This window comes from Xenopus laevis, chromosome 5S (genome assembly GCF_017654675.1).
Source record: "Xenopus laevis strain J_2021 chromosome 5S, Xenopus_laevis_v10.1, whole genome shotgun sequence".
Lineage (NCBI taxonomy): Eukaryota > Metazoa > Chordata > Amphibia > Anura > Pipidae > Xenopus > Xenopus laevis.
Genome location: NC_054380.1, coordinates 74476659 through 74504480, shown reverse-complemented (window position 1 = coordinate 74504480; position 27822 = coordinate 74476659). Strand labels below are relative to the sequence as shown.

Below are 27822 nucleotides of genomic sequence, written 5' to 3'. Positions count from 1 at the left end.
TTTTTTACATGCTGATTAATATGGATCATAGTGAATGTAAATGTTAAAACCATTTCTAATTACCTTAACAGCACCAACACGCTCATCAAAATGAATGAAGGCATAGTCTTTCAGCTTCTTCACTCGCTCCAATTTACCAAACTGACCAAATGCCTTTTCTAAAATTTCTTCTGTAACAGTATTTGCAAGATTGCGAACAAATAGAACTTTAACCTAGGTGGAAAAATGAGACTAACAATGTTTCACAGAATTTAAAAGGTCAGTTCACCTGTAAGCTAACTTAATATGGTAGCATGGCCAATTCAAACCAACCTAATAGTTTAAAATAGTTTTTAAATTTGCCACCTTTTAATAGAACGTGGGTGAGTTTATTTAAATCTCACATTTTGATAAATCTCACATTTTGATAAATCTGCCCCTTGGTGTTTACATTTACATTGCCAAACAATGAAAAAAAACTAAATTTAACATGCAAATTGATTTAAAGTTGGGCTTTTAGGATAAGTGACACTCCATTTTAAAGACCTTTGTGACATTTTGCCTTTATACAGTGGAAATATTTTGGTTTACAGATACTAACTGGAGTAATTAGCCTAAAGTGTGTCTTAAAATTAACTTTCAGTATGCAGAAAAACGGCTCACATTTTTTGACAATGTACTATTGGCTTTCAGATTTTTTTTTAATAAAACAAAAAAGAACATTTTTAGGACCTGGGTTGAGGGACCTTAGAAACAATGCGGACATTTGTATGTCATATTGGAATAAATACTAGAGAAATAAAAACCCAGCCTCATTGCAAGCAGCTAGAATCAAGTCTTAAACTTAGTGCCTAAGTTTAGAAAACCAAGTGCAAATGATTTAACGGAGAAACAAAACCCTTAAAAAAAAAAAAAAAACCCTAGCCTTATAGACCCCCCTTCCCTGCTCACCTCCAGCCTAGCTGCTACCACAGGCAAATGCCCCTATTTTTTTTTTAGCTACAACTCGGTGCAGGGATCAGAGCTCACGGCAGCCATCTTCCAGGTCTTCGTGTCTTCTTCCAGGCGATTTGACAATTTCTGTCCATTTCTGCACATGCACAGTTGTCGCAAACCGGGAAATTCCTCCAACTGAGCATGCGCCACTTTGCCGGTCTAATTCTCAGATTACTGAAGATCCTGAAGATGGCTGCCGTGAACTCAGATCCCTGAATCTGCACTGAGGGGTAAGTAAAAAGTTAGGGACATTTGCACAGGGTAGCAGCTAGGCTGGGGGAGGAGGGAGAGGGGTATGTGGGGTAGATTTTTATTTTAATAAAGGGTTTATTTCTCCTTTAAAGGAACAGTAACTCCAAAAAATGAAAGTGCTTTTAATGTACTGTTGCCCTGCACTAGTAAAACTGATGTAGAACTGTGTAGCGAGGGGACAGCCATTCAAGCAAATGATACACAATAGATGACAGATAAGTTCTGAAGAATCCTATTGTATATTAAAGAGCTTATCCATTATCTGATGGATATCCTGTGCCTTTTCTTCTTTTTCCAGCATGAATGGCTGCCCCCATGGCTACACAGCAGCAGTCTTTCTGAAGTCACACCGGTTACCAGTGCAGCGTAACACTACATTTTTATTTTCATTGCTTTAACACACTTTTTTGGTTTTACCGTTCCTTTAAGATTACTTGTTAGCTAAATGATTCTCTAAGTGGTGGTTCACCTAAAAATGAACTTGGAAAAGGAATGGTTTTATCAGTCCAAGTATAACAGAAAAACTTCACAACCCTTGGTCCTTCCCCTGCCAAAAAAACAAACAAACTCACCTTTGACATTACTTCAGGATCTGGATCTTCAATAGGGTCTGCCCACTCCACTGTCACAACATTGCCCCAAACTTTTACTTTGCCGCTCATTAACCTTCGTCTGGCTTGAGCAGCAGTTTTGTGGTCTTCATATTCAAGAAAACAAAATCCTCTATTCTTTTTTTTATCATCAGGCTGATGGTATAGTATAACATCAGTAAGTCCCTCTGGAAAAAAAATATACATGCGGAAGTTAATTAAGTAGCTTAAACCAAAGAAATGTCCCCAACAGTCACACATTTGTATATGTGAACTAGTCTAAAAACTTGTGCTACACACAATTGCATTCCTTAATCCACTATGATGACCCTGATTTTGGCTATAAAAGTGACAAGTGCAGTTAGTGCTTAAAAAAGTGGAAAGGACAAATTGCAGATGGGTTTTAGAGGCAGAAGGTGGAAAGAGTAATTTCCCTCTGGGTTCAATAACTGCACAAAACTCAATGCACAGCACATTACTTACCTGTTACTTTGCTAAATTCCTCAACAATTTGTTCCTTTGTTTTACTTTTTGGAATCGACCCAACAAAGAGTCTGTTATTGGCAACAGAGATGCATACACCAATGTGCTTTCCAGGTCGGATCTCATAGTTATTGTACTGAAAAGAGTTTCAAACATGTAAGGATAAGTTATATTTATATGACTTATGCAGTTAAGAACCAAACATTGCAAAAACAAAGAATGAGTAAACCTTTTTTCTTTCATAAAACGGATTTATATCTATCCCATGCATGGCGGAATTGATTGAATTAATATCACATACCTGTTTTTGTAGTGTTGCAACCCCCCCTACACATTTACATAGTTAAATTGGGTTGAAAAAAAGACAAAGTCCATCAAGTTCAACCCCTCCAAATGAAAACCCAGCATCCACACACCCCTCCCTACTTTTAATTAAATTTTATATACCCATACCTATACTAACTATAGAGCTTAGTATCACAATAGCCTTTGATATTATGTCTGTCCAAAAAATCATCCAAGCCATTTGTAGAACTTCCTTCAAAATATAGTTGAGACAGCGCTAAAAAAAGCTTCATGGGATTAAGCAGTACACAGATAGTAAGATATAGTGTAGTATATTTAACCTGGTTTTAGATAGAGTAAGCCCACTCTCCAAACTCTCACATACACAGAGTTAAATGGCAAAGCAAACACGTGACTCTCAACCTGTAGTCCAAATCACCAAATGTGGTTAACGATTGGGTACTCAGACGTTTAAGATATAGTTAGGCCCATCAATTATTGTCGACCTCCAACAGCACTGCCTTCCTCCGTTGTAGCTTAAAATATGGAGCAGATAAAATGGTATAAAACCCTTTATTAAGTGGTATAAAATATTTAAAATGCACTCAGGTGAGTGTGGATGGACATTGGACTGGCGGTCTAGTAGTGCTTAAACCCTTGCTATTTTTGGGAGTGCATCTTAAATATTTTATACCACTTACCGGTAATAAAGTGTTTTATACTATTTATCTGCTCCATATTTTAAGCTGCAATGGAGGAAGGGAGTTGCTGGCGGAGGTCGACAATAATTTATGGGCCTAACTATATCTTAAACGTCTGTGAGTACCCAATCGTTCACCACAGTTGGTGATTTGGACTACATGTTCAGAGAGTTTGCTTTGCCATTTAACTCTGTATGTGAGAGTTTGGAGAGTGGGCTTACTATATCTAAAAGAAGGTTAAATATACTACACATTACTATCTGTGTACTGCTTAATCCCCTAAAGCTTTTTTAGCGCTGTCTCAACTATATTTTGAAGGAAGTTTTTGGTGTGCTTGGAGGAGAACAAGTATTTTAGAGCCATCAAAGAAAGGGGAGTAATATTTGGATAACCTTTTGACTTTTTAATACATATTTGTATGAGCCTGTAAGGTTAATGGAGGCAGGCAATTAACAGATGCTGGCTTCTAGTCATTAGACAAGTACAAAATTAGTACGAATGGAGTTCTAAGTGAGATCTATTATGCAACTTGGAAAAAATAAATAAATAAAACAACTTTACTATTGAAGGGGATATAACTGTCAACAAACTGAATGACCTATGTTCACCTAAACAGTAGTAGAAAAACAATTTACAGTGAGTTCCATCACATACCAGCTTGACAGCTTCTTGAGCAGCTTCTTTTGTACAGAATGTCACAAAGGCATATCCCCTATTTAAACCAGTCAATGGATCCATCATTAAGCGGAGATCCCATATTGATCCAGCTTTTTCAAACAATGGCACAAGCTCATCTTCAAAGAGATCTCTAGGGATTTTCCCCACAAAAATCTGCAAAATAGTGAAAGGTTAAAAAAAACAAAAAAACACATATACTGCTAGTAACTACTATCTAGTAGGCTTACTTACTTCTGTTCCAACTGATGGCTGCTGTCCAGTGTGCACAGATTCTGGAGGCGGACCTCCATATTTCCTTTGACCTGTTGTCACATCAAGAGTGTACCCAGTTCTATCCAGCAGTGCCTAGAACAGATGGTAACATAGTACAACACTAAGAATACAACTTACTATCCTAGGTTTAGGTGGTTATTTTTTTTCCCTGCAATACTTTGTATACAAACTCAATTTATACTGTGACTGCAAATATAGCATGCTTCTGACACATGACTGAACAAAGAGCTGGACAGTGCAGTGTTAACTATACAAGTTACAGAATGCAGCTTGATTAAGGTGGTGATACCAGGGAGATTAATAGCTCTGTGGACAGACAGTAGGAATAGTTTGACATTGGCAGGCCAGGTGTCATTCTGAAACATAGCCGTCAATGTTTCAAAGTGACTATCCTGAGACCTTGGGGTTTATTGGAGAGTTTTGTTGCCAGCTTGCAAAGGATCAACCAGAAAACAAAATGCCCAGATCTGTGCCAGATGGCAAAGCCCTAAGGGGTAGAAAAAAAATCAAATATATAATATTGCACAATGAAGCCAAATTCAAAACTATCAAACTTTATATTAATACGTCTATTTGCACATATAACTACTTCAATTAGTATCCTCTGTATTGCTGCCTTTTGTGTGTGTCACTGCAGCAAGATATTAATCAGCTGCACTAAAGCAGCTTAAACAATGAAAGAATTAATTAGCGTCAGGTAAGCAACTATGGTATCCAAATTGTTCCGACTAGCTGATTTAACAATCTTCAAAAAACATTAACGCAAGGATATTCTTCTATTTCGGTGTATACTTTCCTGTCAACATTTCATCGGACTGTAATGCAAACTGCAACTATCCATCTTATTTTAATGCCTTTTTTTTGCAACATGATTTTTATAGAACTGCAGGTTAAAAAGCTAATTTTTGTTCAAATGAACACCAGCCATAACTTCCAATAAAAAAACCAAGCAGGCAACTTTTTTTTAACCTTTTTCCACGAATTGTAACTAAGCAAGTTCAAACTTATCTAAATGGCAGAAAACGTACTGCTAGTTACGCTCCCACCGTGCAAGCTATATTAGCTAAAGTGTGAAGTCCTACTTGCATCTGTAAACTGTTCTATCAGGTAGGGCATGAACATAATTATTTTTCTCCCATGGGCACAATTTCAGCTATAGCTACAAGAATAGAGGATATAAACAATAGATATAAACAATAAACCTGATCCCAAATGTAACAAACTTTATTATATGCTTTGATGAGTATCTAGAATAGCAAACGGCAACTCATTGACCTAACTGGGGTCTCTGCCAATTCTAGTCCCCCGTAGGAGGACATAATGTTAACCACAATGAATAAAATAAAGGTGGACCCATAGTTTTGGAAAACTTGTTTCTAGGAGTGCAAATGTTGTCAGACAAAGTGCTGTGTCAGCAAGAAGTTGGTGACAGGAGCCAATATGAAAATGATGCCCACTGATATTTCTTTAACCTACCTACTTAATTTAGTAAATGAGATCACCACATTTTGCTTATGGGGAAAGTGTCTTCCACCTTCAAGCAGATGTGATGGTTACTAAATACACTATAGCAGAGCTGTCCAACTTCTGTGGTACCGAGGGCCAAAATTTTACTGGCCTATGTGGTGGAGGGCCGATTATGGAAGTCAGTGTTGGTCACTCTCTCTAAATCCATATGCCTCATCCTCCCCTGTGGATAATACAGCAACCCCCCAACACATGATTAAACACCTTAGGGGCCCTTAACAATAATTTCAAAATGCTAACAAACTCCTAACAGACTTACATTCCACAGGTAGCATAGGGCAAGCAGAGAATGGCTCACCCAAACAGCACTGGGCAAGTAGGGAATGGCACAAACAAGCAGCACTGGGCAAGCAAAGAATGGCACACCCAAGCAGCATTGGGCAAGCAATTTGAGGTTTAAACTATGCAGGGGTCAGTTAATCTCTCTAGTGATACCTTTTAAAGCTTACATATGGTAAGCAGACAGCATGTGGGGGGCCACAGAAGGGGGCCAGTTGGACAACCCTGCACTATAGGGTTCAGATTTGAAAAGCTGAATTTTAGTCTATACTCGGTTTGCCATACCTATAATTCTAACATGTTGCTTTACAGAACAAGTTGAAGAATACAAATGTCATTCATACAGATAGAATTTTTCTGAATGTGTACCTTTATCTTGGACTCATCAGGCCCTTTACTAGAATCTGCCACTTTGGTCCCTTGTTTTTCTCTCTGTCTGTAGGTCTTCATAACTCCACATAAAAAGGCACTTTTATTCTAAAAGAGTTTTAAAAACAGCAAGGCTTGTCAAAACAATACTTGTTCAGCATTTCAAATATGGTTTTGCCAGTCAATATAGAGCACTAGTAACTAAATATAACCAATCCACTGCTGTATGAGGCTTTTTACCTGTACATGTGAAAGATCACTGTCCTTAAACTGCTGAAGCACAGCTAGCGCACCTTCTTCATTAAACTCCTTTAAAGCCTCTATTGCTCGTTCGTCTAAATCACTGTGTGCAACTAATCCTGTAGAAAACACAAAAAAGTTGTAAATTAAGTGACATTAAATTCTGAATAGCATAAATACATTTAAACAGTTATGGACAAAGGGAAATCTTTGGGGTTTGCCAATAACATCCTAACTTTACAGAACACACTATAACCTGGTAAATGATGTAGTACAACTAAAGTAGCATTAAACCCTGCAACCCCATATTTACAGTTAATGTTGCTGGATTGGTTGTGTACAATACTATGAAATACTCTAAGTCCACTTTGTAATTCAAAGGTTTATCACCCATACTCACACTATCAAGCAAAATTTAGCAATGTAGTAATTGTGTATTGGTATCAACTTTTTAACTGAAACTATGCTTCCTGTGTTAACTGCCAACATGTTTTCAATCACTGGGAGTGTAAAGCACATATGCACAGATTTGACAAAACATGTCTGTTTACCTCTTCGAGATTAATCAAGTTACCATTGCTGTAGTGATATACCCTAACTTGAAATCCATGCAAAATAAAATAGACATTTTGATACGATTTTCATTGTGGATGACTTGTGACCACAAAAATACACAATTAAAGTTATATGTTAAACTACTGTAGTATGAAAATAATACAAAATAAGAAAAAACATGGCAATAGAATGCAAGGCACATGTTTGTCCATGCACACTATAGCCAGTTATTTGTCTTCAAACTTCTAAGTTTTACAAAATTTCAACCCGACATGCAAGCTGTGTCCCCCCCATTGTTCCATGACCCTTTAATGCTGTCTGGATGCCAGGTAAGTAATCTACACAACCAAACAGCATTTTAAGTCTTAAACTAGAGATGCAAAACACATTTTAAAAAAAATGGGTGAACTGCCCCCTTTAATGATTACTCTTATGCCAAACAGCTGCTGTGCCACTTCCTTGATGTATCTATGAAATACTTTCTGGTTTCCTAAACATGGCCTTGCTCCAAGCCCATAACTTAAATGCAGTGTGATTGCCCTGTTGTGCATGGTAAAATGAGCACATGGATAAATAAATAAAAGGCCACTCTAGTGGCTGTATCTACCTGTGCAATGAGGTAGCTTCAAATGTTTGCCCTGTTTAGCTAGGGGAAAGAATTAAAAAAAAAAAAAAAAAAAAAAGTTGTTCTTACGGTTACCCTAACTTAATATATTATACCCAAAGTTGCTGGCTAATAGAGCCTGCGCTCTAGGTTGGGTTGAGACTTTTTTAAATAAAATTCCCCCCTCCGGCGCTAGGACACTCACAACCAGTACAGAGCCAGCATGTCAGACAGATTGCCAAATGAGTGTTTTCTTTGGTTAAAAGCAGTCAACAGTAAAGAATATCCCTATATGTTTATACTACGCTAAAATAATGGGATGTTGACTTTAATCGTCCACATAAAATTCTAGGCCTAACTCAAGAGGCCTGGACTGTCACCCCTTAATAAATTGAGCCTTGGAGTCTAGATGTTTGGGCAGCTTTCCCACTGAAAAGTATGAAAATCCATGTTTAAAATGTCATTTGTATACCTAAAGAGGCTACACATTCACTTTTTCAACAGTTTAAGGAGTTTTTTTTTCTAAATATTAAATTATTTCTATAAAGGGCAAATCACATTTTACCTTCTGTTTGAGGAGCTAAATTAATTGGGTGTGTGCTGAACACAAACTCTCTTACTGTATTAATATCCAAGATGGTTATTTCCTGGAATAAACAGCAAACTGAATAGATGCAAGTACCATAAGTTTTCATTTTTCTGTTTCTTTAAAGCAGTTATGGGAGGGAGAAGCAGTTCATGGGATTAAAATTCCAAGTTAAACGTCCTATATAATGAACTCATCTGTAAATCTGAGAATGCTGCAGTCAGAAGGGCACTGGCTTGTTATACAGAGCTCAATATCTGATTAAGCAAATTCATCTCTGAATAAACAAGAGTACACATTCAGCATATATATATATATATATATATATATATATATATATATATATATATATATATATATATATATATATATATATATATATATATATATATATATATATATATATATATATATATATATATATATATTTATTTTGCTGGCAAACTCAGTTCACTCACAATTTAAGATTGTAAATAAAGTATAATCTAAACCTGTCTGCACAGAACACAGGCCAACTGTGCTTTTAAAAAGAAGCCATATGCTTGGATATTAAAGGGGTAGTTCACCTTCAAACATCTAGTTGTTTTCAGATATATCACCAGAAATAATGACTTTTTCCAATGACTTTCCATTTTCTATGTGTGACCGTTTTTCTAATATTGAAGTGTAATTTTTCATTTTCTGAAGCAGCTCTGGGAGGGGGGGGGTCGCCGACTCTAATCTGTTCTAGTTTGATACATTTAGTTGATACATGTCTTATCTTTGACCCTGCTGAGGAGAATCTCTGGGTTTCAATGTTAGAATTGATACAATAATTGCCAATACTCCAGAGATTCTGCTGAGAAATGTATCAACTAAATGTTGCAAAGTCTGCACCTGAATTACTGAGCTGTAAGGGCTAGTCCACACGGGGAGATAGCGACGCGTTTGCGGCGACAAAGCGTCGCGACAGTCGCTGCGACCGGCGCAGGCGACAGTTTTGTATGGGCGCCTATGTAAAAACGCCTGTGCTAACCACACGAGGCGATGCGAGGCGATCCTGGCGAGGCATTTTCAGGCGACTGTTGAAAAGCGCATCGCCTCGTGTGGTTAGCACAGGCGTTTTTACATAGGCGCCCATACAAAACTGTCGCCTGCGCCGGTCGCGGCGATTTGTCGCCGCGACCGCAAACGCGTCGCTATCTCCCCGTGTGGACTAGCCCTAAGACTCAAACACCAGAGACAGGAACAATTGAATGGAAAAAAGTGTTTAGAAGGTGAACAACCCATGTAAAGCCTATATTTTCAAAGCTTTATCTAACAGGAAAAGTATGCAAGTTTTATGTGAGACTAAAAAAAAAAAAGAAAATCTATATATTAGATAAATATCAGGAGCAGAAGTGAATGGCTCCTGTATATAGCCACAGTCATTGTGGTTCAGAAAGTCAACAAATGTGATCTGCATGGACAACTTAAACAGCAGACATCACTTTCTCAGTTATTCCCCCCCCCCCATACCAGCTTGCCTCCAGAAGAGATATTTTGCTAAATGGGACGTTATCCCTACAAATGCACCAGTTTCATTTATTAGAAGACGACCTTTTTTACATATAAAAATAGTATTTGTGTGTGTGGGGGGGGGGGGGCTTTAACACATGTTTAAAACCTATGCAGAATGCCTGCACTATATAGCAAAGCAAAATAGGGGCACCAAAATTATATCTGCAGTTCTCATTAAGTTTGGAAACCACAAAAAGTTGCTCAATTTAGGTGCAATCCGGTGGTTACGAAAACCTCCAAACTAGAAGTGTTTTTGTTTTTTTTTGCAAGAACCAAGTCTTACCTGCAATGTAAATTTCATCTAGTTTTTCAGCAACTTTCTGTGGTAAACCAGCATCTAGCAAAGTCTGCGTATGCTCTGACTGGGCGCTTGCAGCATAAGTATCCATGGGCTCTTCAGTACCATTCCCATTTACATGTTCAGCAGCCATATCTGCAGACATCTGTGTAAATTCAATAATCGACATCAATAAGTGAAATGACTGGCATCTGTCACGGAGTTAAATGCAACACAATCGTTATTCATCAGCCACTAAAAATGCAATACAATGGCAGCAACAAAAGAAACAGTTCTAAATGGAATCTTCCTCAGAGGGAAAGACGTTTCAGATGTGTTCAAATACACACAAACCTTTGCTGTATTGCCTGTGTGTCTAACTGGAAGTAACCAAATAGCAAGATTTTATTTATTTATTTTTAATATATATATATATATATATATATATATATATATATATATATATATATATATATATATATATATATATATATTATAAAATACACAAAAGCAATGAATATCTTGTAAAGTATATCCTTATAAATGGTGACTAGTGAAGTGAAAAAATGGTGAGTAGAGATATCATTTTTGTCACACGACTTGCTAAAACTTGTGTATTGTTATAACGTACCCCTTGTTGGAAAACATGAGGATATTAGAAGTAACCTCAGAGTTCCATAACCTGTATGAAAGCACTCTGCCTTGTGTTTTTATAGTCATGAAACTCCTCTAACTTATCATTTCCTTATATTTTACAATAGGGGCACTATTCACTATATAATACACAAAAGCCATGAATATCTTGTAAATGATATCCTTATAAACGGTGAGTTCAGACGTCATCAGTTATAACAGTGAGTAGTGATGTAATTTGTCACAAGACTCACTGAAACGTGTGTATTATTATAAAGTACCCCTGCAAAATGAGGATATTATAAGTTACCTTGGAGTTCCATGGCCTGTATAATGGTCATGAAACTCCTGGGTAACTTATAATATCCTTATAATTTACATGGGGTGATACTTTAATATATCTATCGGTTGACAATTGTTGCTGAAAAGAACCACTGCACTTGGTACATTCCACATTGACCGGGTTTTCATCGTTGTTCTATTCATAAAGCAAATACCATTCATTTGTTTGGGGAATTGGGATTTGCTGAAGGGCTGGGCATGGAGAAATTAAAGATTTTAGAAACGCAACCTAAATTTGTATGGGGCCCGGCGTGTGCGGATATTTGTGAAATTGCTCCTTCCCGCCCGCTTTAGTTTTACCTACGCGCAGAGGGAACAAAGCGCCTCTTCCTTCTCCCCACCCATCGGGCGCTGCGAGGCCGAGCCGGGAGAAGTCTACAAACACCACGTGTTCAGCCAAGGCAGCAGCAGGCGCGGGCCTAGTCTCACACACAATGCCAACAGGGCCCCAGGAAGCCACCGCTTCCCCCCGCAGCCAAAATTCATTCAATTGGTAGCTCCCCAATTGTCCAAACCACGTGACAACCACATTTCTATTATGAATGTAGCAAAAGAACGAAAAGCCATCGCTGTACTGCTCTGCAAAAGTTCCACAAGAGATGTTGGGAAATGTAGTTCAACACTAGTTAAAGCATCGCAAGGCGGATCGATGAATCTATTCCGAATAAACCCGAACACAAAACTAAAACCGATCGCAAGAGAGCGTCTAAAAGCCAAGTATTCTCTTCCTGTGGATTCAGCAAAATTCCCCGGCTCCGCCATGCTTCCTCCCAACCCCAGCAGCATCGGGCCTTGGAAGGCACAGGCCGCGCACATGGACTCAAATAGCAAGTCGCTTCCACTTTACGTCTCAAGGGAAAAGCAAAACGCGATTGGAGTATCGGCCACTCTAAGCCGGGGACAGGGGCTCCAACCGGAATCAGAAACCCCCACAAAAGCCGGCTGGGAAACACGAGCGAAAAACGTGCGGCCGCATCTTCCATACAGGTAGTCGGGCCTCTTACCTCTCCCGATGATTCCAGGTTCGGGACTGGTCTCTTAAGTTGCAGGCTGCCTTCCTTCTGCCGTTCCCCGTTCTTTCGCTCCTCGCTCTAGCGGACGAACGCGCCCCTCGTGTTGCAGCAGCTCCCTTGTCCGGCGGAGTGTGGTTGTTGTAAAATGGCGGCCGTTAGAGAGCTAAACTCACGCCGCTACCAGCCAGTCCCACCCCTCCTTCGTGCACGCGCGGAATACTCCAGGGACGCGCAAGGTGGAAGCTGTAAGCGTCACTCGCCTTCAGGGTTTCCTGGGCTACCCCTGCAATACTGAAAACTCGCTTTCTGCTATGGGAGGAACCCTAAAACCCTGTGGAACCGCCCAGGAAACCCCGGAGAAGATCTCCAGTCTTCTGAAAGTGAACCAGCTTTCGTCCCATTATTGGCGGCGCGCGTGAAGGCGAACCTCATAAGAGCGCATGCGTGTTGTCACTTTTTCAGTTTTTCTTGCCTGGAAAGGAGTGTCATTGTTTTCGCATTTTATGTAATATCAACGTCAGTAAACTGAATGCTGAAATGGTTCTGTAAACAGCTGCCTTGAATTAAACTTTTAAGTGCCAGCAGAATTTGACATTTCGGTTCCACGAATTGCCAGACCTTTTTGAAACATTCCTGAGGGAAACCATTAGTTTACCTAGAAAAACTATACATTGTTTTATTCTGGAGAACCTGAGCTTGCTGGATCTGCCTGAGTTCATGTATTTCCACCTCTGCAAAAAGATGTAAAATTCCTATTAATATATATTAATTTTTTAGAGCCCTATTTAAATGTTCTATAGTTGTCTACAAAAATGATATTTTAAAAATCTCAAAATATGTTACGGTTCATGATTGAGAAGTCTAATGCTTCATCATTTATGACCAGGGATTTGAAATAGAAGTCCATGGAATCATAGTCTGCCCACTTCCATGTTACACATAAAGTATTTTCTTTAATATCACCAATTTTGCTGTTGTTATTATTAAAAAGGTGTAAGGATAGTCTGCCTTAATCATTTCATACAAGACTTCCCATAGGGAGGAAGCACACCGGACACTTGGCTTTGCCTTTTAGAACATTTATTCAGCAGAGTTGGCACAAGCTTTCGGGGTCAACCCCTTCCTCAGGTGCAATAAAAATCAAGTGAACACAATTGCATTAAATACCTTTAACACCATGTGAACGATCATGTGATACAATTAACTGTTTAGTGCTTGATCCCATTCATCTTTATATAGTGATTTATATGTATCCCATAATTCATGAAGAAAGGAAGAATCCCTTTAGGAAAATTCATTGCCTGCAATATAACAATAAATACTATAAATAACTTATTTAAGACATACTTGTATCAAACATTATTTGTAACAATATTAAAACTTTACAAAACAGTTTAGAAACTATGCTTCAACCAGTAACGCTACAATTGTAGTCTAATAGAAAATTGTTACATATAAAAAACATCTCATGTTAAAACTTTCATTCAATCCCATAGGTGTTAGGGAATCCAATCTTTTTATCCACACTGCTTCTCGCTGTAGCAACCGTTTTCTTATATTACCTCCCCTCTCAGTAGTTACTTGTTCCAATATATTCCATCTTAATTGGGCTACCGTATGTTTATTGTGAAAAAAATGTTTTGCCACCGACATTTCAGATATATTTTCTTTCTTACTTTCCTGTTTCTCTATATCTGGTGTATAATTTCGAATACTACTTTTATGTTCCTTTAATCTGGTTTTTATAGATCTACTTGTCTGTCCCACATAGGTAAGTCCGCATGGGCATTTTATCATATAAATGACTCCTGTACTATTACAGGTAAAATGCCCATTCAATTTTATTGGAAAGCCCTTGGATGGATGTGCTATAATGTCACCTTTCAAGATACCATTACAGTGTGCACATTCACCACATCTAAATGTGCCATTTTTTTTGTAAAGTTTTAATATTGTTACAAATAATGTTTGATACAAGTATGTCTTAAATAAGTTATTTATAGTATTTATTGTTATATTGCAGGCAATGAATTTTCCTAAAGGGATTCTTCCTTTCTTCATGAATTATGGGATACATATAAATCACTATATAAAGATGAATGGGATCAAGCACTAAACAGTTAATTGTATCACATGATAGTTCACATGGTGTTAAAGGTATTTAATGCAATTGTGTTCACTTGATTTTTATTGCACCTGAGGAAGGGGTTGACCCCGAAAGCTTGTGCCAACTCTGCTGAATAAATGTTCTAAAAGGCAAAGCCAAGTGTCCGGTGTGCTTCCTCCCTATGGGAATTCTTGTATGAAATTTGGCTTGGAAGTAGCTAGAGGAGTTGAACGCACCCTAAGGAGAGAAAGTAAGAGAAAGTAAGTGGTGTGGCGAAGAAAATGTATGCTGGTTTATCTTAATCATTTCAATCAAATTTTATATCCACTTAGTTATAACAGGGGTCTGACATAGGTCAGTGAATTTAAATAGGAAAAATTATTTTCTATAGAAAGAAAAAAAAGAATAAGTACCCCGCAATAACTAATAATCAAAGGTCACTCTAAAATCTTAAATCACTTCAAACCACTAAAATATATTTAATTAATACGATTGGTATTGGACATTCAGTGTCCCTATTATATGACGATCCACACCCCACCAGTAACAAATCACAACATTTTTCAAGTTGAATTCATTGATAAACACTCTTGAGAAAATACCTTCTTAGTCCGAAAGGATTTTTTAAAAGGTTTTTTACAAAAGTAAAGTGCAGTGCATAGAGTTAAAATTCATTAATAATGTGCTAACAGGTTCTATGTGCAAATAATTGATTGCACATAGAACCTCCTAGCACATTATTAATGTTATTGCGGGGTACTTTATTCTTTTTTTTTCTTTCTATAGAAAATATTTTTTCCTATTTTTTTATTAAAAAGGTATCATAGCCAATTTCTGGCCCCTGCAAGACATGGAAGCCTTAATCCCATAAGAGGGCCTTTGCGCAGTTCCTGTCCTGTGATATTCTCAACATTACGGATAATTCTTTGTTAAGGTCAATGCATCTGATGTTTGGGCTGAAGTTATTCTTCAAAGAAAAGAAGGAAAACAGCATATAACATCTGTTTGCCTACTAAATAATCACTCCACCTGAAAAAAATGTATGATGTAGATAACCAAAAGTTACTCACTAGGGACATTGGAGGAGTGGTGCCATTTTATGGATAATTTTCTATGAAAAAAGAGGAAATAAAACCTCCTCTTGAAGTCTTATAAAAGGGCACCTCGCTCTATTGTAATATACAATGACCACAAAAATATATTTGAACACTGAAAAGATTGAGCAATAGATACATTCAGTTGACTTTTTCTACTTTACCGTAATTATAATATTGACTTTAGAGCCAGCTCTGCAGTCTCCAGCCAACAATAAGCACCTTCTGCTGTTTGTAACTCCTGCTATATCTGCTTCTTTGGAAGTTGGTTCCATATGATTTACGCTGTATACCAAGGGATGCCAGCAACAAATTACATTTCTGCATGTATTGTGGTCAGTACGGCCATCTTGAATGAGCAATAATTCGAATAGACAGCACTTCTGGGCTGTTTTTATTGTAGCTGATCACACACCTAATGCGTTTCGGTATAAAATCCCTTAATCATATGCTCTGATTGAGCCTATGAGCCTAGGCTTAAGGGATTTTATCCCAAAACACGTTAGGTGTGTGATCAGCTACCTGCTACAATAAAAACAGCCCAGAAATGCCATCTATTCGGATTATTGTGTATGATACAATGGGGACACTGGAGACAGCACCTGGCATAGGGAGAAGTCTGCAGTGAGCTTGAGCTGTTTTGTTTTTTTAACTTGCATCTTGAATGAGATCTTGTCCTTTTCTGAACAAGTTTCTGTCTCCAACCACCTTGACCCTACTGGTTGTTCTGCCATGCCATGAGTATTTTTGGGGAAAAGGGAAGATCTAGCCCTAATTATTTCCGGTCTCTTAAATAAAATATATCACATAAAACAGCTTAGTTTTATATATATATATGATTTTTTTATATATACCACACATTTTTAAAAGCCCAAAGGAATGAACAGCAAGTAGGAAAGTTTTTTTTGCTCTAATCTTTCAGTTTTATAAATATGTCAACAGTCTACCACCTAAACTTGATCATACTGTAAGTTTGTTTTCACAAAGCTCAAATTTTATAGCTTGCAATCCATGCCCAGATTTGGTTGGCCACATTCAAGTCACTAACTTGATCAACACTGGACACCTTGAGTTTTGACTACTACTTCTGCATAAGTGATCAGGAAATTACTTATTCACTATTTACAATTTTTTTTAAATTTATATGGATACCTTTTCACTGACTTTTTGGACGATGTTGGGCTTTCTTTGGATGAGCTGATTCTATGACATCATGGAGCAGATTTATGAGATTAGAGTTCACCACAGAAAAATTCACCCACTTTCTATTCATTTCTATGGGCAAAAGTGAAAGTTCACCATTTGATAAACACATTTCTAAAAGCCCAAAGGAATGAACAGCAATCTCTCATTTTTATAAATATGTCCACCACCTAAACTTGATCATAAGTTTGTTTTCACAAGGCTCAAATGGCACAGTGAGGCCCAAAATGTTGCCTGAGTCTATATGTATAAGTATCTCATTGCATCTTGAATGAGATCTTGTCCTTTTCTGAACAAGTTTCTGTCTCCAACCACCTTGACCCTACTGGTTGTTCTGCCATGCCATGAGTATTTTTGGGGAAAAGGGAAGATCTAGCCCTAATTATTTCCGGTCTCTTAAATAAAATATATCACATAAAACAGCTTAGTTTATATATATATATATATGATTTTTTTATATATACCACACATTTTTAAAAGCCCAAAGGAATGAACAGCAAGTAGGAAAGTTTTTTTTGCTCTAATCTTTCAGTTTTATAAATATGTCAACAGTCTACCACCTAAACTTGATCATACTGTAAATTTGTTTTCACAAAGCTCAAATTTTATAGCTTGCAATCCATGCCCAGATTTGGTTGGCCACATTCAAGTCACTAACTTGATCAACACTGGACACCTTGAGTTTTGACTACTACTTCTGCATAAGTGATCAGGAAATTACTTATTCACTATTTACAATTTTGTTTAAATTTATATGGATACCTTTTCACTGACTTTTTGGACGATGTTGGGCTTTCTTTGGATGAGCTGATTCTATGACATCATGGAGCAGATTTATGAGATTAGAGTTCACCACAGAAAAATTCACCCACTTTCTATTCATTTCTATGGGCAAAAGTGAAAGTTCACCATTTGATAAACACATTTCTAAAAGCCCAAAGGAATGAACAGCAATCTCTCATTTTTATAAATATGTCCACCACCTAAACTTGATCATAAGTTTGTTTTCACAAGGCTCAAATGGCACAGTGAGGCCCAAAATGTTGCCTGAGTCTATATGTATAAGTAAAATCTGGGCATTTTTCAGAAGCAATTACTCATCAGCATGCTACTGGACTTTTTGCAGACATAAAGTGACCCCTATACAAGTTTCTTCCACTACAAGCACCTCACACCTACCTAGGTGAAATTACAGCAGGTTGAGCTGCCTGTGTATAATTTTTCAGATTCAGTAGGCAGTCTGCACATGTATGACCACCAGTCCAAGGAGGAAGCTCGAACCACCAGTCCAAGGAGGAAGCTCGAATAGGTAGATCATGAAATGCAGGTCCTTAGCTTAACCTTTTTTTACTGAAGTGGCATAAAGAGGGGGAAAACAAGAAGAACAAGTGCTTAAAGGAGAACTAAACACTTAATAGAAAAAACTCCTACCCTACATAGACCCCCCTCGCTGCTCCCCCCCAGCCTAGCTGCTACCCCTGGTAAATGCCCCTAACTCTTTACTTACCCCTCGGTGCAAATTCAGGGCATCAGAGTTTACGGACGCCATCTTCCGGCACTTCAGTAATCTTTGGGTCTTCTTCCTTCACTTCGGCAATTTCCGTGACTTTCGGCGTTATATATAGAAAATATATGAACAGGTTTTTCATTTTCAAAATTTACTACCCCTGAGTGCCACCTGAGCTTTCCTTTAATGGTTTAATCTCTTGATTCACTGGACCTGAGGAAATTAGATATCCATCTACTGTATTCATCATTTAATGCAAGTCTGCAATAGAAAGTTCTAAAACATTTCTGACTTCCAGAGTCAATGATTTCCTGAAAAATAATCAAATGTTTTTTAAAAGTTACATGCATTTCAGTATGCGCAAGAGCAATAGAGGTATGAAGGAGGAGAAAACAAATAATGCATTTCGCTTCTTATCTTTATATTGGCTGTATGTAAATATAGAGTAGTAGATAAATCACATAGTCTGGAGAGAGGATTCACATCCTGATAAAGCGTTGGTATCACACCTCTGACATAGCTGTGTGTCAGAGAGCAAATTGCATATCAGGAAATTTCTTTTCTGCTAATTTTTAATTCCTTTTGGCTATTCAGGCAGCTTTACACTTTTTAGTTGTGAACTCTAGAGGGTCCATTTAAGGAAACCCTGCGTAAGTTCACTAATCTTGTGCGATTTTGTGTTTAAATGACCCTGGCAATTGCCTTCATTTTTCCCAAAAGAGCCTTTTGGCACAAGCAGTCTTAAAGGAGAAGGAAAGGCTAAAATGAAGTAAGCTTTATCAGAAAGGTCTATATAAATACACCAGTAAACCCTCAAAGTAATGCTGCTCTGAGTCCTCGGTCAAAACAAACACAGCATTTCTTTCCTTTTATTGTGTATACATGGACTTCCTGTTTTCAGCTTAAACCTCCAGGGCAGGGCTTGAGCATGCTCAGTTTGCTCCTCTCCCCCTCCCTCCCCCCATCCCTGCTGTAATCTGAGCTCAGAGCTGTAAGTGAGCAGGGAGAGACTCAGGCAGGAAGTGATGTCACACCAAGCTTATATGGTAGCTTATATAAAAAAAAAACAGAGACAGTGTCTAGAGCCGTTTACTCAGGTATGGTAAAGCATTCTGCAGAATAAATATAGTGTTATAGCTTGCACTATTGTGGCTAATCTGTTGCCAATAAACTGTCTTGGAGCTTTTCTTCTCCTTTAAACTGGCCCCTAGGTATTTTAGCTTCATGCTTCATATGTGATACAGGGCATGGGGTTTGGAAATAGGGAATGTCATTATTAATTTAAAATAAGACAATTATGATCAGCTCATTGGCATTTCTTTTAGTTCCAATTTAGATATGCCATTGTCACCTTAGGTAGAGCTCAGCCAAATTTTAGGTGACTCTTAGTTCCTCTGCTGTGATCAAACTGATAGCAGTATAAATGTGGCTCATATAAGTAAGTAGTCAAAGTAAAGAAGCCTCTTGTATGAGTGGTGAAACATTTATAAGATTGCCTTTAGACTTACCACTACAATTTACATGACCTGGATGAATGAAAACCTTCATGGAAGGTGAACATGAGAAATACAAATTTTAAAATGTGTCTGAAGATTAATTTGTAATTATATCACAAATATTAATATCCATTTAATTCACTTGTGCTAATTACCATGCATGTTAAATTCTTTATCTCCGCTAAAAGTTTAGCATGATCACATTTAAAGGAGCATTAATTATGTTGCCATAGAAAACAATAGGTATAAGTAATTGGAATGATTTAATTCTTGTATTGCATTATTCTTATTTCAGTATTGTACATATAAATGTTATCGACAAAAATGATTGTAATCGCTCCTTTATTTCTTTTGTCCATTATCCGTCTGTTCTTGTGGGATCAGGTGGTTTCCTTGCCATGCCTTCATAGCTAATTCAACCCATTGCAGTCTGCAATGAAAAACTTGAGTTTAGTCCCTTGAGAGTTCTCTAACATGCTGAGACAGATGAAGGGCTGAATAATAAAAAAAATTGGGCAGGGGCACTTGTGCAATCCACAAAATATGCATCTTTCAAGCTAATTTGCAATTTGCTCTTTCTCAGTAATTGCCTGTTAATCTACTAGAATATTTTCGGGACTGTGGGAGAATTCTGTAAGGAAACCTACACAAGGACAAGGAAATAATTCAAACTGCAGTCTGAATTAATTAAGTACTGTAAATATTATATATGTCTAAATACAGCTGGCTACTGGGTAAATGAAAGTTGTTGCCTTTAGCAAAACCTGTTGTACTTTGGACGTATATTGGTGCTTTTTACTAGCACCCAGTCTATTCACCTATATGTATTGTGCTCCTCTTTACAAAAATTGTAAATTATCCCTGTTCTGTTTGTCTGGTTATTTAATCAATAATTTATTGTATGATTAAAAACCATAGGTGCATAGGTTTACGGTGTTATTGTACTTAGTCATAGGCTATGGGCACACAGGCTGAAGGCTCTGGCTGTTGTCAGCCTATGTATTTTTGCAGGTTGAGAGAAGCAGATCTGGTCAGTGCTTCTGCCCCGTTGATTTGAATCTAAGCAGCCTATGTGCGGTCACACACAGAGGAGCTGAAGCTGAGTTCAGCCCAAATATGTGGAAAGAGGCATCTCTGTGCTGACCTCAGCTTCAGTTCTGCTGTGTGTGTGCATGCTCAGGCTCATTGGATTCAAATCAATGCAAATGCAATGCATAAATACACAGGATTCACTTTTATGGGAGGCTCCTGACCACCTATTGTTTTTTTTAACTTGCAAGGGGTCACCAATGAGTGTTTTTGCCTTGTAGGGGGGGGGACCTGGCCCAAAGTGTTTTAGCTCTCATGTTTTTGCACTCATGTCTGTGTAGCTTTTTTACTTTGGTGTGGGAGTATGCAGGGTCTGGAGAACGGTCTGTGGTGGAGGTGGACAGGGCCCATAAAATTTTGTCCTACGGGGCCTTGTGATTTGGTAAGTGGTAAGGACAGTGTTACTGTATGTTTTACAGTACAATACAAAGTGTGCAGCCAGGCCTTGGATGGATGGACAAATCTCCATTTCATATGATTTTCGGGCCATGTGTGGAGGGTGCCGATATTTTTCGTGCCATGGCGATCAGTCGTTCAGACGATCGGACAGTTTAGAAAATTATCGGCTACCGATAATATCTCTGCATGTATTGCTGATCTGACAATATCAGTGGGAGACTGTCACCAGCTTTTGTCGAAAGATTGCTGTCAGGGGCAGAACATTGTCTGATCTGTTCTTTTACTACTTTATTTGATCTGAATGGTTAGTGGCAGGTCGGGAGATGGCCCCAAACGATTGTTCGTCCAATATGAAGGTAAATCTGCACATCTATGGCCAGCTTTAGTGATCTTCTACTTCTGTCTAGAGTATAAGTAAGTGACCCCTAAAATGTTGCTGCCTACATATTATGTAACAACCCTAAATTAAGGTTTTTTAAGCAAACCCAGACTTTCTGCAAGTACTTTGCAAGCTAGTAATTGAGTGTATTGAATCAAAAAAGATTGAACAGGTCAAACAGGCAGGAAAGACACACTATTATACATTAACGGGGGAATGTAATAAAAGTTGCAAAGAGAAAAACAATTTGCACAAATTAGAGTAAAAATTTGTATTTCACAATGAATTTTAATTGCGAATTTTTAAGAAGTACTTGAACGTGTCGTTATCTTTTAGAGCAAACATAACAACTTTTTCAGTAAGAACGTTTATTACATTCACTGCGCACTGGTGCAAACTATAAAATTCGCAAACTTTCTTCCACTGTAGGAAGAGGTAGCTAAAAAGTTTCCAGGTTCACAAAAGCTATATTAAATTCACGCAAAAGAAATTTTGTTTCACTTTTCACATTGTGAATGTTTTTTCCATTACTGACTTTTATTACATTCCCCCAATATGAGTCAATTCAGGCAGAAAGCAAGAGAAATCAAGGGAATCAGCCAGCAATTTAAACAGAGCCAGGACTCTTAGCATTAGATAACTATAATAATATTAACAAAGCTTTAAATTGCTGTTTCATGTTAAGGCTAAAATCCATGATGAGATGAAGTGAGAAAAGTAGGGTTCCCTTTAACTGTATTGCTGTTGGAGAGAATGAAGAGACAGCACTGTATGGCAGCAAGGAGATTACGCTACGAATTGGCAAACTGCATTGTACTATAGGGTTGAATTTTTAGGAGGCATATGAGAGCAGTGTAGAGAAACAAAGTATAAAAAAGGCACAAATAGAGTCACAAAATGGTGGTTCAAGGCAAGAGATGTAAAAGGGCAATATTTATGTAAATATATATTCCAGTTTGGTAAGATTCTTTAATATGTCATTTAATTTGATATAAACTATCTGTTGCTTAAGTATTCATTTTGGGGGTATAGTTTTCCTTTAAGAAAGACTCTCATTTGAGAGCAGCCGTGATGCTCTGTAAGGGGAACTGTTATCCTGGGTTGTTGGCCGCCTCTATATGCTATTGTCAAGAGGAATGGAAATAGTCGACATTGAGTGGCTGCAGCAGGGTGTTGGGCATTATTTAATAACTTTTAGGTATTGGCCATTGCTATGATGATTTGTGGCCTCATGTCTGGACTCCTCTGGCAAAGTCCAGTGTTATATTTACCGCACCCTCACCTTCTCCACTTTCCTGCACTGATGGTGCTGGTTCACCGCAGGCCCGGCAAGGCCCCTCAACAAATTGCAGTATAATCACGGCTCCGCACACACTTCATAATCAGCAGGTTATTTATTGTTATTTTCACCACACACCGGACTCCTCTGGCATCCAGCCAGGCATTGAACTCCTGGTTTGCTGTGAAGAAATGGAGGCGGCCATCTACCTGGACCCGAAGCCTAGCGGGGTAAAGCATAGCTTAGGTAATCCCTGCAGCACAGAGGTGGTTCTTGCAGCTTTGGAAGCCGGCTCACTGCCTCTGGACCTCCATGCAGCAGTCCGCAAAGATGGATATGGTCGAGGCCTGGAAGTGTAGGGGTCCTTGCATCCTTGCCAGAGTCAGAATTTTGTCGCAGGCGTTCAGCAGCTTGGCTATTAGGGGATGCGGTGGTGCACCTGGAGGCGACTGTCTAATAGGGACTCTATGAGCCCTCTCAATGGCAAATGTGATGGCAAGTTGTGCTGTTATGAATGTGTCCTTCAGCCAGGTTTCTAAGTATTGCAGTGTATTACCTTCGCACACGCTGTAGCAGACAGCACCAACAGGAATATCAGTTTAAAAAGCCTTTATTTTGCTTTTCTTATGCTTAATGCTCAGGACAGTTACAACGTTTCAAGCCAAACAATGGCCCTTTATCAAGCTAATGTTTGGCTTGAAATGTTGTAACTGTCCTGATCATTAAGACTAAGAAAAGCAAAATAAAGGCTTTTCTAAACTGATATTCCTGTTGGTGCTGTCTGCTACAGTGTGTGTGTATTTTCAGAGTCGGTTGGAGTGGACACCGAATGACGTGCACCTAACTACTAAATGGGAGATTTGAGTTCCTGGTGAGTGCTGGCTGAATTGTATAGTGCATTACCTTCGGCCAGCTCAGGGAAGCCGAAGAAGTAAAGATTGCTGAAGATAGCCAGGGCCTACTGGGTTTTTTCCTGGTGTCCCGCGGCCCAATCTGACCCTGGTTATTGATAATTTTAGTACTCATCTTTCTATTCAGGCCCTGTCTTATTCATATTCCAGTCTTTTATTCATATCAATTCATGGTTGCTAGAAAATTTGGCCCTAGCAACCAGATTGCAGAAAATGCAAACTGGAGTGCTGCTGAATAAACTGCTAAATAACTCAGTAGACCTAACCCCATAAAACTAGTCCTTGTCTCGAAAGTTTGTTCACCTTTGAGATAGCTTTTGGTATGACTTAGAAAGTGATCTTTTGCAATTGGTTTTGATTTTTTATTATTTGTGGTTTTTAAATGACCATATTTAACCATATTAGAGATTCTGCAGTATAAGGGTCACATAAATTATTTTCTAATTCCACTCAATGAGGACCTTGTGTGCCTAAATGCAGTGTGGGTATTGCGGTGAGCTGAGCAGCGTAATAGTAATATACAAAATTAGGGACCACTAGGCCCCCTGTTATCTGGTAGCAAATGTATGGATGCTTGGAACTTTATTGGACCATTTCAATTTCATAACCTTACTTTGAAGTTGTTTGAGATTGAACAGTGGGACCACCACTGGAAGGGTGCGGAAGTAATATAAAAGCTTGAGTGCATTAAATTTCCACATCCAAGATATTTAATATCTGTTCCATTCTTCCATAAATTTTAGTAAGGATAATTATCCTGATAAAGTCATGCATTACCTGCTGACACATTAACCCCTAGTACTAAGACATAGTCAGTACCCACAAATCCAAAGTTAAATCTGGTGGGGTAGAGAGTGATTGATGGCTTCAGATTTATCACAGTTAACAGTAAGATCCGATATGGAACCAAATTTATCTAATAGGTTGTATAAGTAAGGGAGAGGAGTAAGGGGTTGGTGACCAGCAGGGTGACATAGTCTGCGAATATTTACCAGATCCACGTGAATATTGTTGTCAGATCTAACTGGAATTTTAACATTTTTAAATTGTGACTGGGATAATCAAATTGTGTACCTTGCTGTGCTTGTAAATTAATTATTATTGCACATTTGTCCTGTAGTAATTTCAGCCAGTGGCATAACAATGGTGCACTGGACCCCCTGCAAAAGTACCTTTGGAGGGGATTGGCGAGCACCTACCCACACCTTACTCCACCTGCATGCCCACTCGTGTCCCCTCCTTACAGCTATAGAAAAAGAAGCTTCTTCTATATTTACGCTACTGATTTCATTCACTCTGGTCCATCATAATGCTTTACAATGCCAAAACACTCTTCACTTATTCTTGGACATCATTATCTACAAGCCATGAATGAATTAAAATTCCATTCTCTTCCCCTCTTGCAATTCCACCCACTAAACACATGCCGATTTATTTATAGCAGATTCCTCTGACTTTTTAATTCAAAATAATCTTCTAAAGCATTTGAAGATCTGAGAATGATTACATACAGTAACCAATGAGATAAGTATAAAAAGACACAATACTAAAGCTGATGCATTTCTTATGTTTAGTCATTGAATATTAACATTATAATTTTATAAATGTATTTATTAGCTAGCTATTAATTGGCTGGATAATATTTTTTGTATTAGTATTTGTTTTTACATATCCAGTACTTCTGTGCCTTAACTTATATAGCAAATGTTAAAATAATAGAAATGATCAAAATGCAAGCTTTAAGCATATGCTTTTAATGTTTTTTTTTCTAAATTCCTGAATTTTGTTTTATTGCACCTTCCTGATTTGGCATCTCCATTGCTATCTGGTTGCTCAGGTCATTAATCTAATTGGCAGATTGGAAGCTATAGGGGAGGCCTCAACAGCAATCTAGTCCACCTTCTGCTTTTGTAGGGTTATTGGTCCTAACAGCCAGAAGGCAATGGATATTGTGGATGGATGTGGTGTGCTGATATGTCTGAAGCACTGTATATGATTCTCTCAGTTAAGCTCACTATATTGTAAGTAATGTATCAGTGTTTGCAGATGACACAAAACTATTCAGCCCAATTAATTCCATCCAGGATGTGGCATCCTTGCAACATGGTAAACTGGCAATCTGGGCAGCTAAGTGGCAAATGAGATTCAATGTTGATAAATGTAAAGTCATGCACCTGGGATGTAAAAATATCCAAGCCACTTATACCCTTAATGGGACTGCACTAGGCAAATCCATTATGGAAAAGGACCTTGGAGTCCTTGTAGATGATAAACTGTAGCAAGCAATGCCAGTCGGCAGCATCAAGGGCAAATAAGTTCTTGATCTGTATTAAAAGGGGCATAGAGTCAAGGGAGGAGGGGTCATTCTTCCACTGTATAGAGCACTTGTAAGGCCCCATCTAGAATATGCCGTACAGTTTTGGTCTCCATCACTCAAACAGGATATTATTGTATAGAGAGGGTACAGAGAAGGGCAACTAAGCTGGTAAAAGGTATGGAAAATCTTAGCTATGAGGAAAGATTGGCCAAATTGGGAATGTTCACGCTGGAGAAGAGGCGCTTAAGGGGTGATATGATGACTATGTATAAATATATCATATAATAATCTCTCTAATGCTTTATTTACCAGTAGGTCTTTCCAGCTGACACGAGGTTACCCATTCCGATTAGAAGAAAAGAGGTTCCGCCTAAATATTCGGAAGGGGTTTTTTACAATGAGAGCTGTGAAGATGTGGAATTCTCTCCCTGAATCAGTGGTACAGGCTGATACATTAGATAGCTTTAAGAAGGGGTTGGATAGCTTTTTAGCAAGTGAGGAATACAGGGTTATGAGAGATAGCTCATAGTACAAGTTGATCCAGGGACTAGTCCGATTACCATTTTGGAGTCAGGAAGGAATTTTTCCCCCTCTGAGGCAAATTGGAGAGGCTTCAGATGGGTTTTTTTTTGCCTTCCTCTGGATCAACTGGCAGATAGGTAGTTAATAAAAAGAAAAAAAAAATAGGTTGAACACGATGGACATGTGTCTTTTTTCAACCTTACTTACTTTGTTACTATGTTACTATGTTAATTGAAATAAAGCAAGTAAAACACATTCAGGGTCATTTACAACTGTGATTTAAGGTGCCCCTCTTTGATTTGTGTTTGCTACCCATAAGCACAACTCAGGTGTTGCAGAAATGAAGCATAAAGCATCATACTATATAGCGGCCACATGAACCCTCTTGACAGTACATTGCAAATCAAAATCAGAAGACAGGGCACCCGAGGATGCTCTGTCAGGTACCACGGTGAGTCAGGTGGTGATAAGCCTCCCCTGCTCTTCCCACACAAGCACTGAAAATGAAATCAGGACGAACCCAGCTCAGTATAGCAGGAGTGCCAGAAAACCCACAAGCACAGTGTCAGTAGAAGATTATCACCTCACACTGGTAGGCCTCAGTGTCTATTAAAGATAAATGCATGTCAGAATGTTCTCACGAGTGTGTCAAGGGCACGCTCCAACATGGGCCTGCACCAGACACTGACAGACTCTGACATGCTCGTTATATAGAATCCCTGTATAGAATATATAGAACTCCATTGCACCTATGTGAGCTGCACTCTGCACCTTGTACTGCATTCTTAATCTGATATAAAACAAAAGGTGTAGCTTGCACCTGCCACTAGAAGAAATTTGTATACATAATTAAGTTGGGTTGAAAAAAGACCAAAGTCCATCAAGTTCAACCTTTCCAAATGAACCCCAGTGCACATATACACACACACTCATATCAGGCTGTCTTTAGACTCACATATATATAAACTATATATACTAATATCTATGCTAATTGTCAATGTTAGTATCACAATAGCCTTTGATATTATGCTTGTTCAAGAAATCCTCTAAATCACTCTTAAAGGCATTAATAGAATCTGCCATCACAACATTATCCGTAGGGCATTCTACAACCTCACTGCCATCACCATTAAAAACCACCTTGCTTCATATAAAAGTTCTGTTCCTCTACTCTATAGGGGTGATCCTTTTTATGTAAAAAAAGATCCCCGCTATTTGTGTTTAATGCCCACTAATGTACTTATGAAGAGTAATCCTGTCCCCTCGCAAGCATCTTTTTTTTTCAGAGAAACCCCTGCTGAGACAGTTTTCCACTCAG

The 27822-nt window shown here is 38.3% G+C and overlaps 1 protein-coding gene across 7 annotated transcripts in view; it reads right to left on the bottom strand.

The window, feature by feature from the left end:
• syncrip.S (synaptotagmin binding cytoplasmic RNA interacting protein S homeolog) overlaps window positions 1-12543 on the bottom strand; it is a 20375-nt gene extending 7832 nt beyond the window's left edge. For 4 of the 7 annotated variants that reach the window (XM_018264347.2, XM_018264348.2, XM_018264349.2 and 1 more), the window contains exons 1-9: window positions 12193-12542; window positions 10220-10379; window positions 6653-6771; window positions 6413-6520; window positions 4196-4309; window positions 3941-4117; window positions 2301-2436; window positions 1800-2005; window positions 64-213 (exon numbers count right to left, since the gene is read on the bottom strand). In XM_018264347.2, the coding sequence (XP_018119836.1) occupies window positions 64-213; window positions 1800-2005; window positions 2301-2436; window positions 3941-4117; window positions 4196-4309; window positions 6413-6520; window positions 6653-6771; window positions 10220-10379 (1170 nt within the window). In that variant the 5' untranslated portion in view covers window positions 12193-12542. 7 annotated transcript variants of the gene reach the window in all.
• Window positions 12544-27822: the final 15279 nt, after the last annotated feature.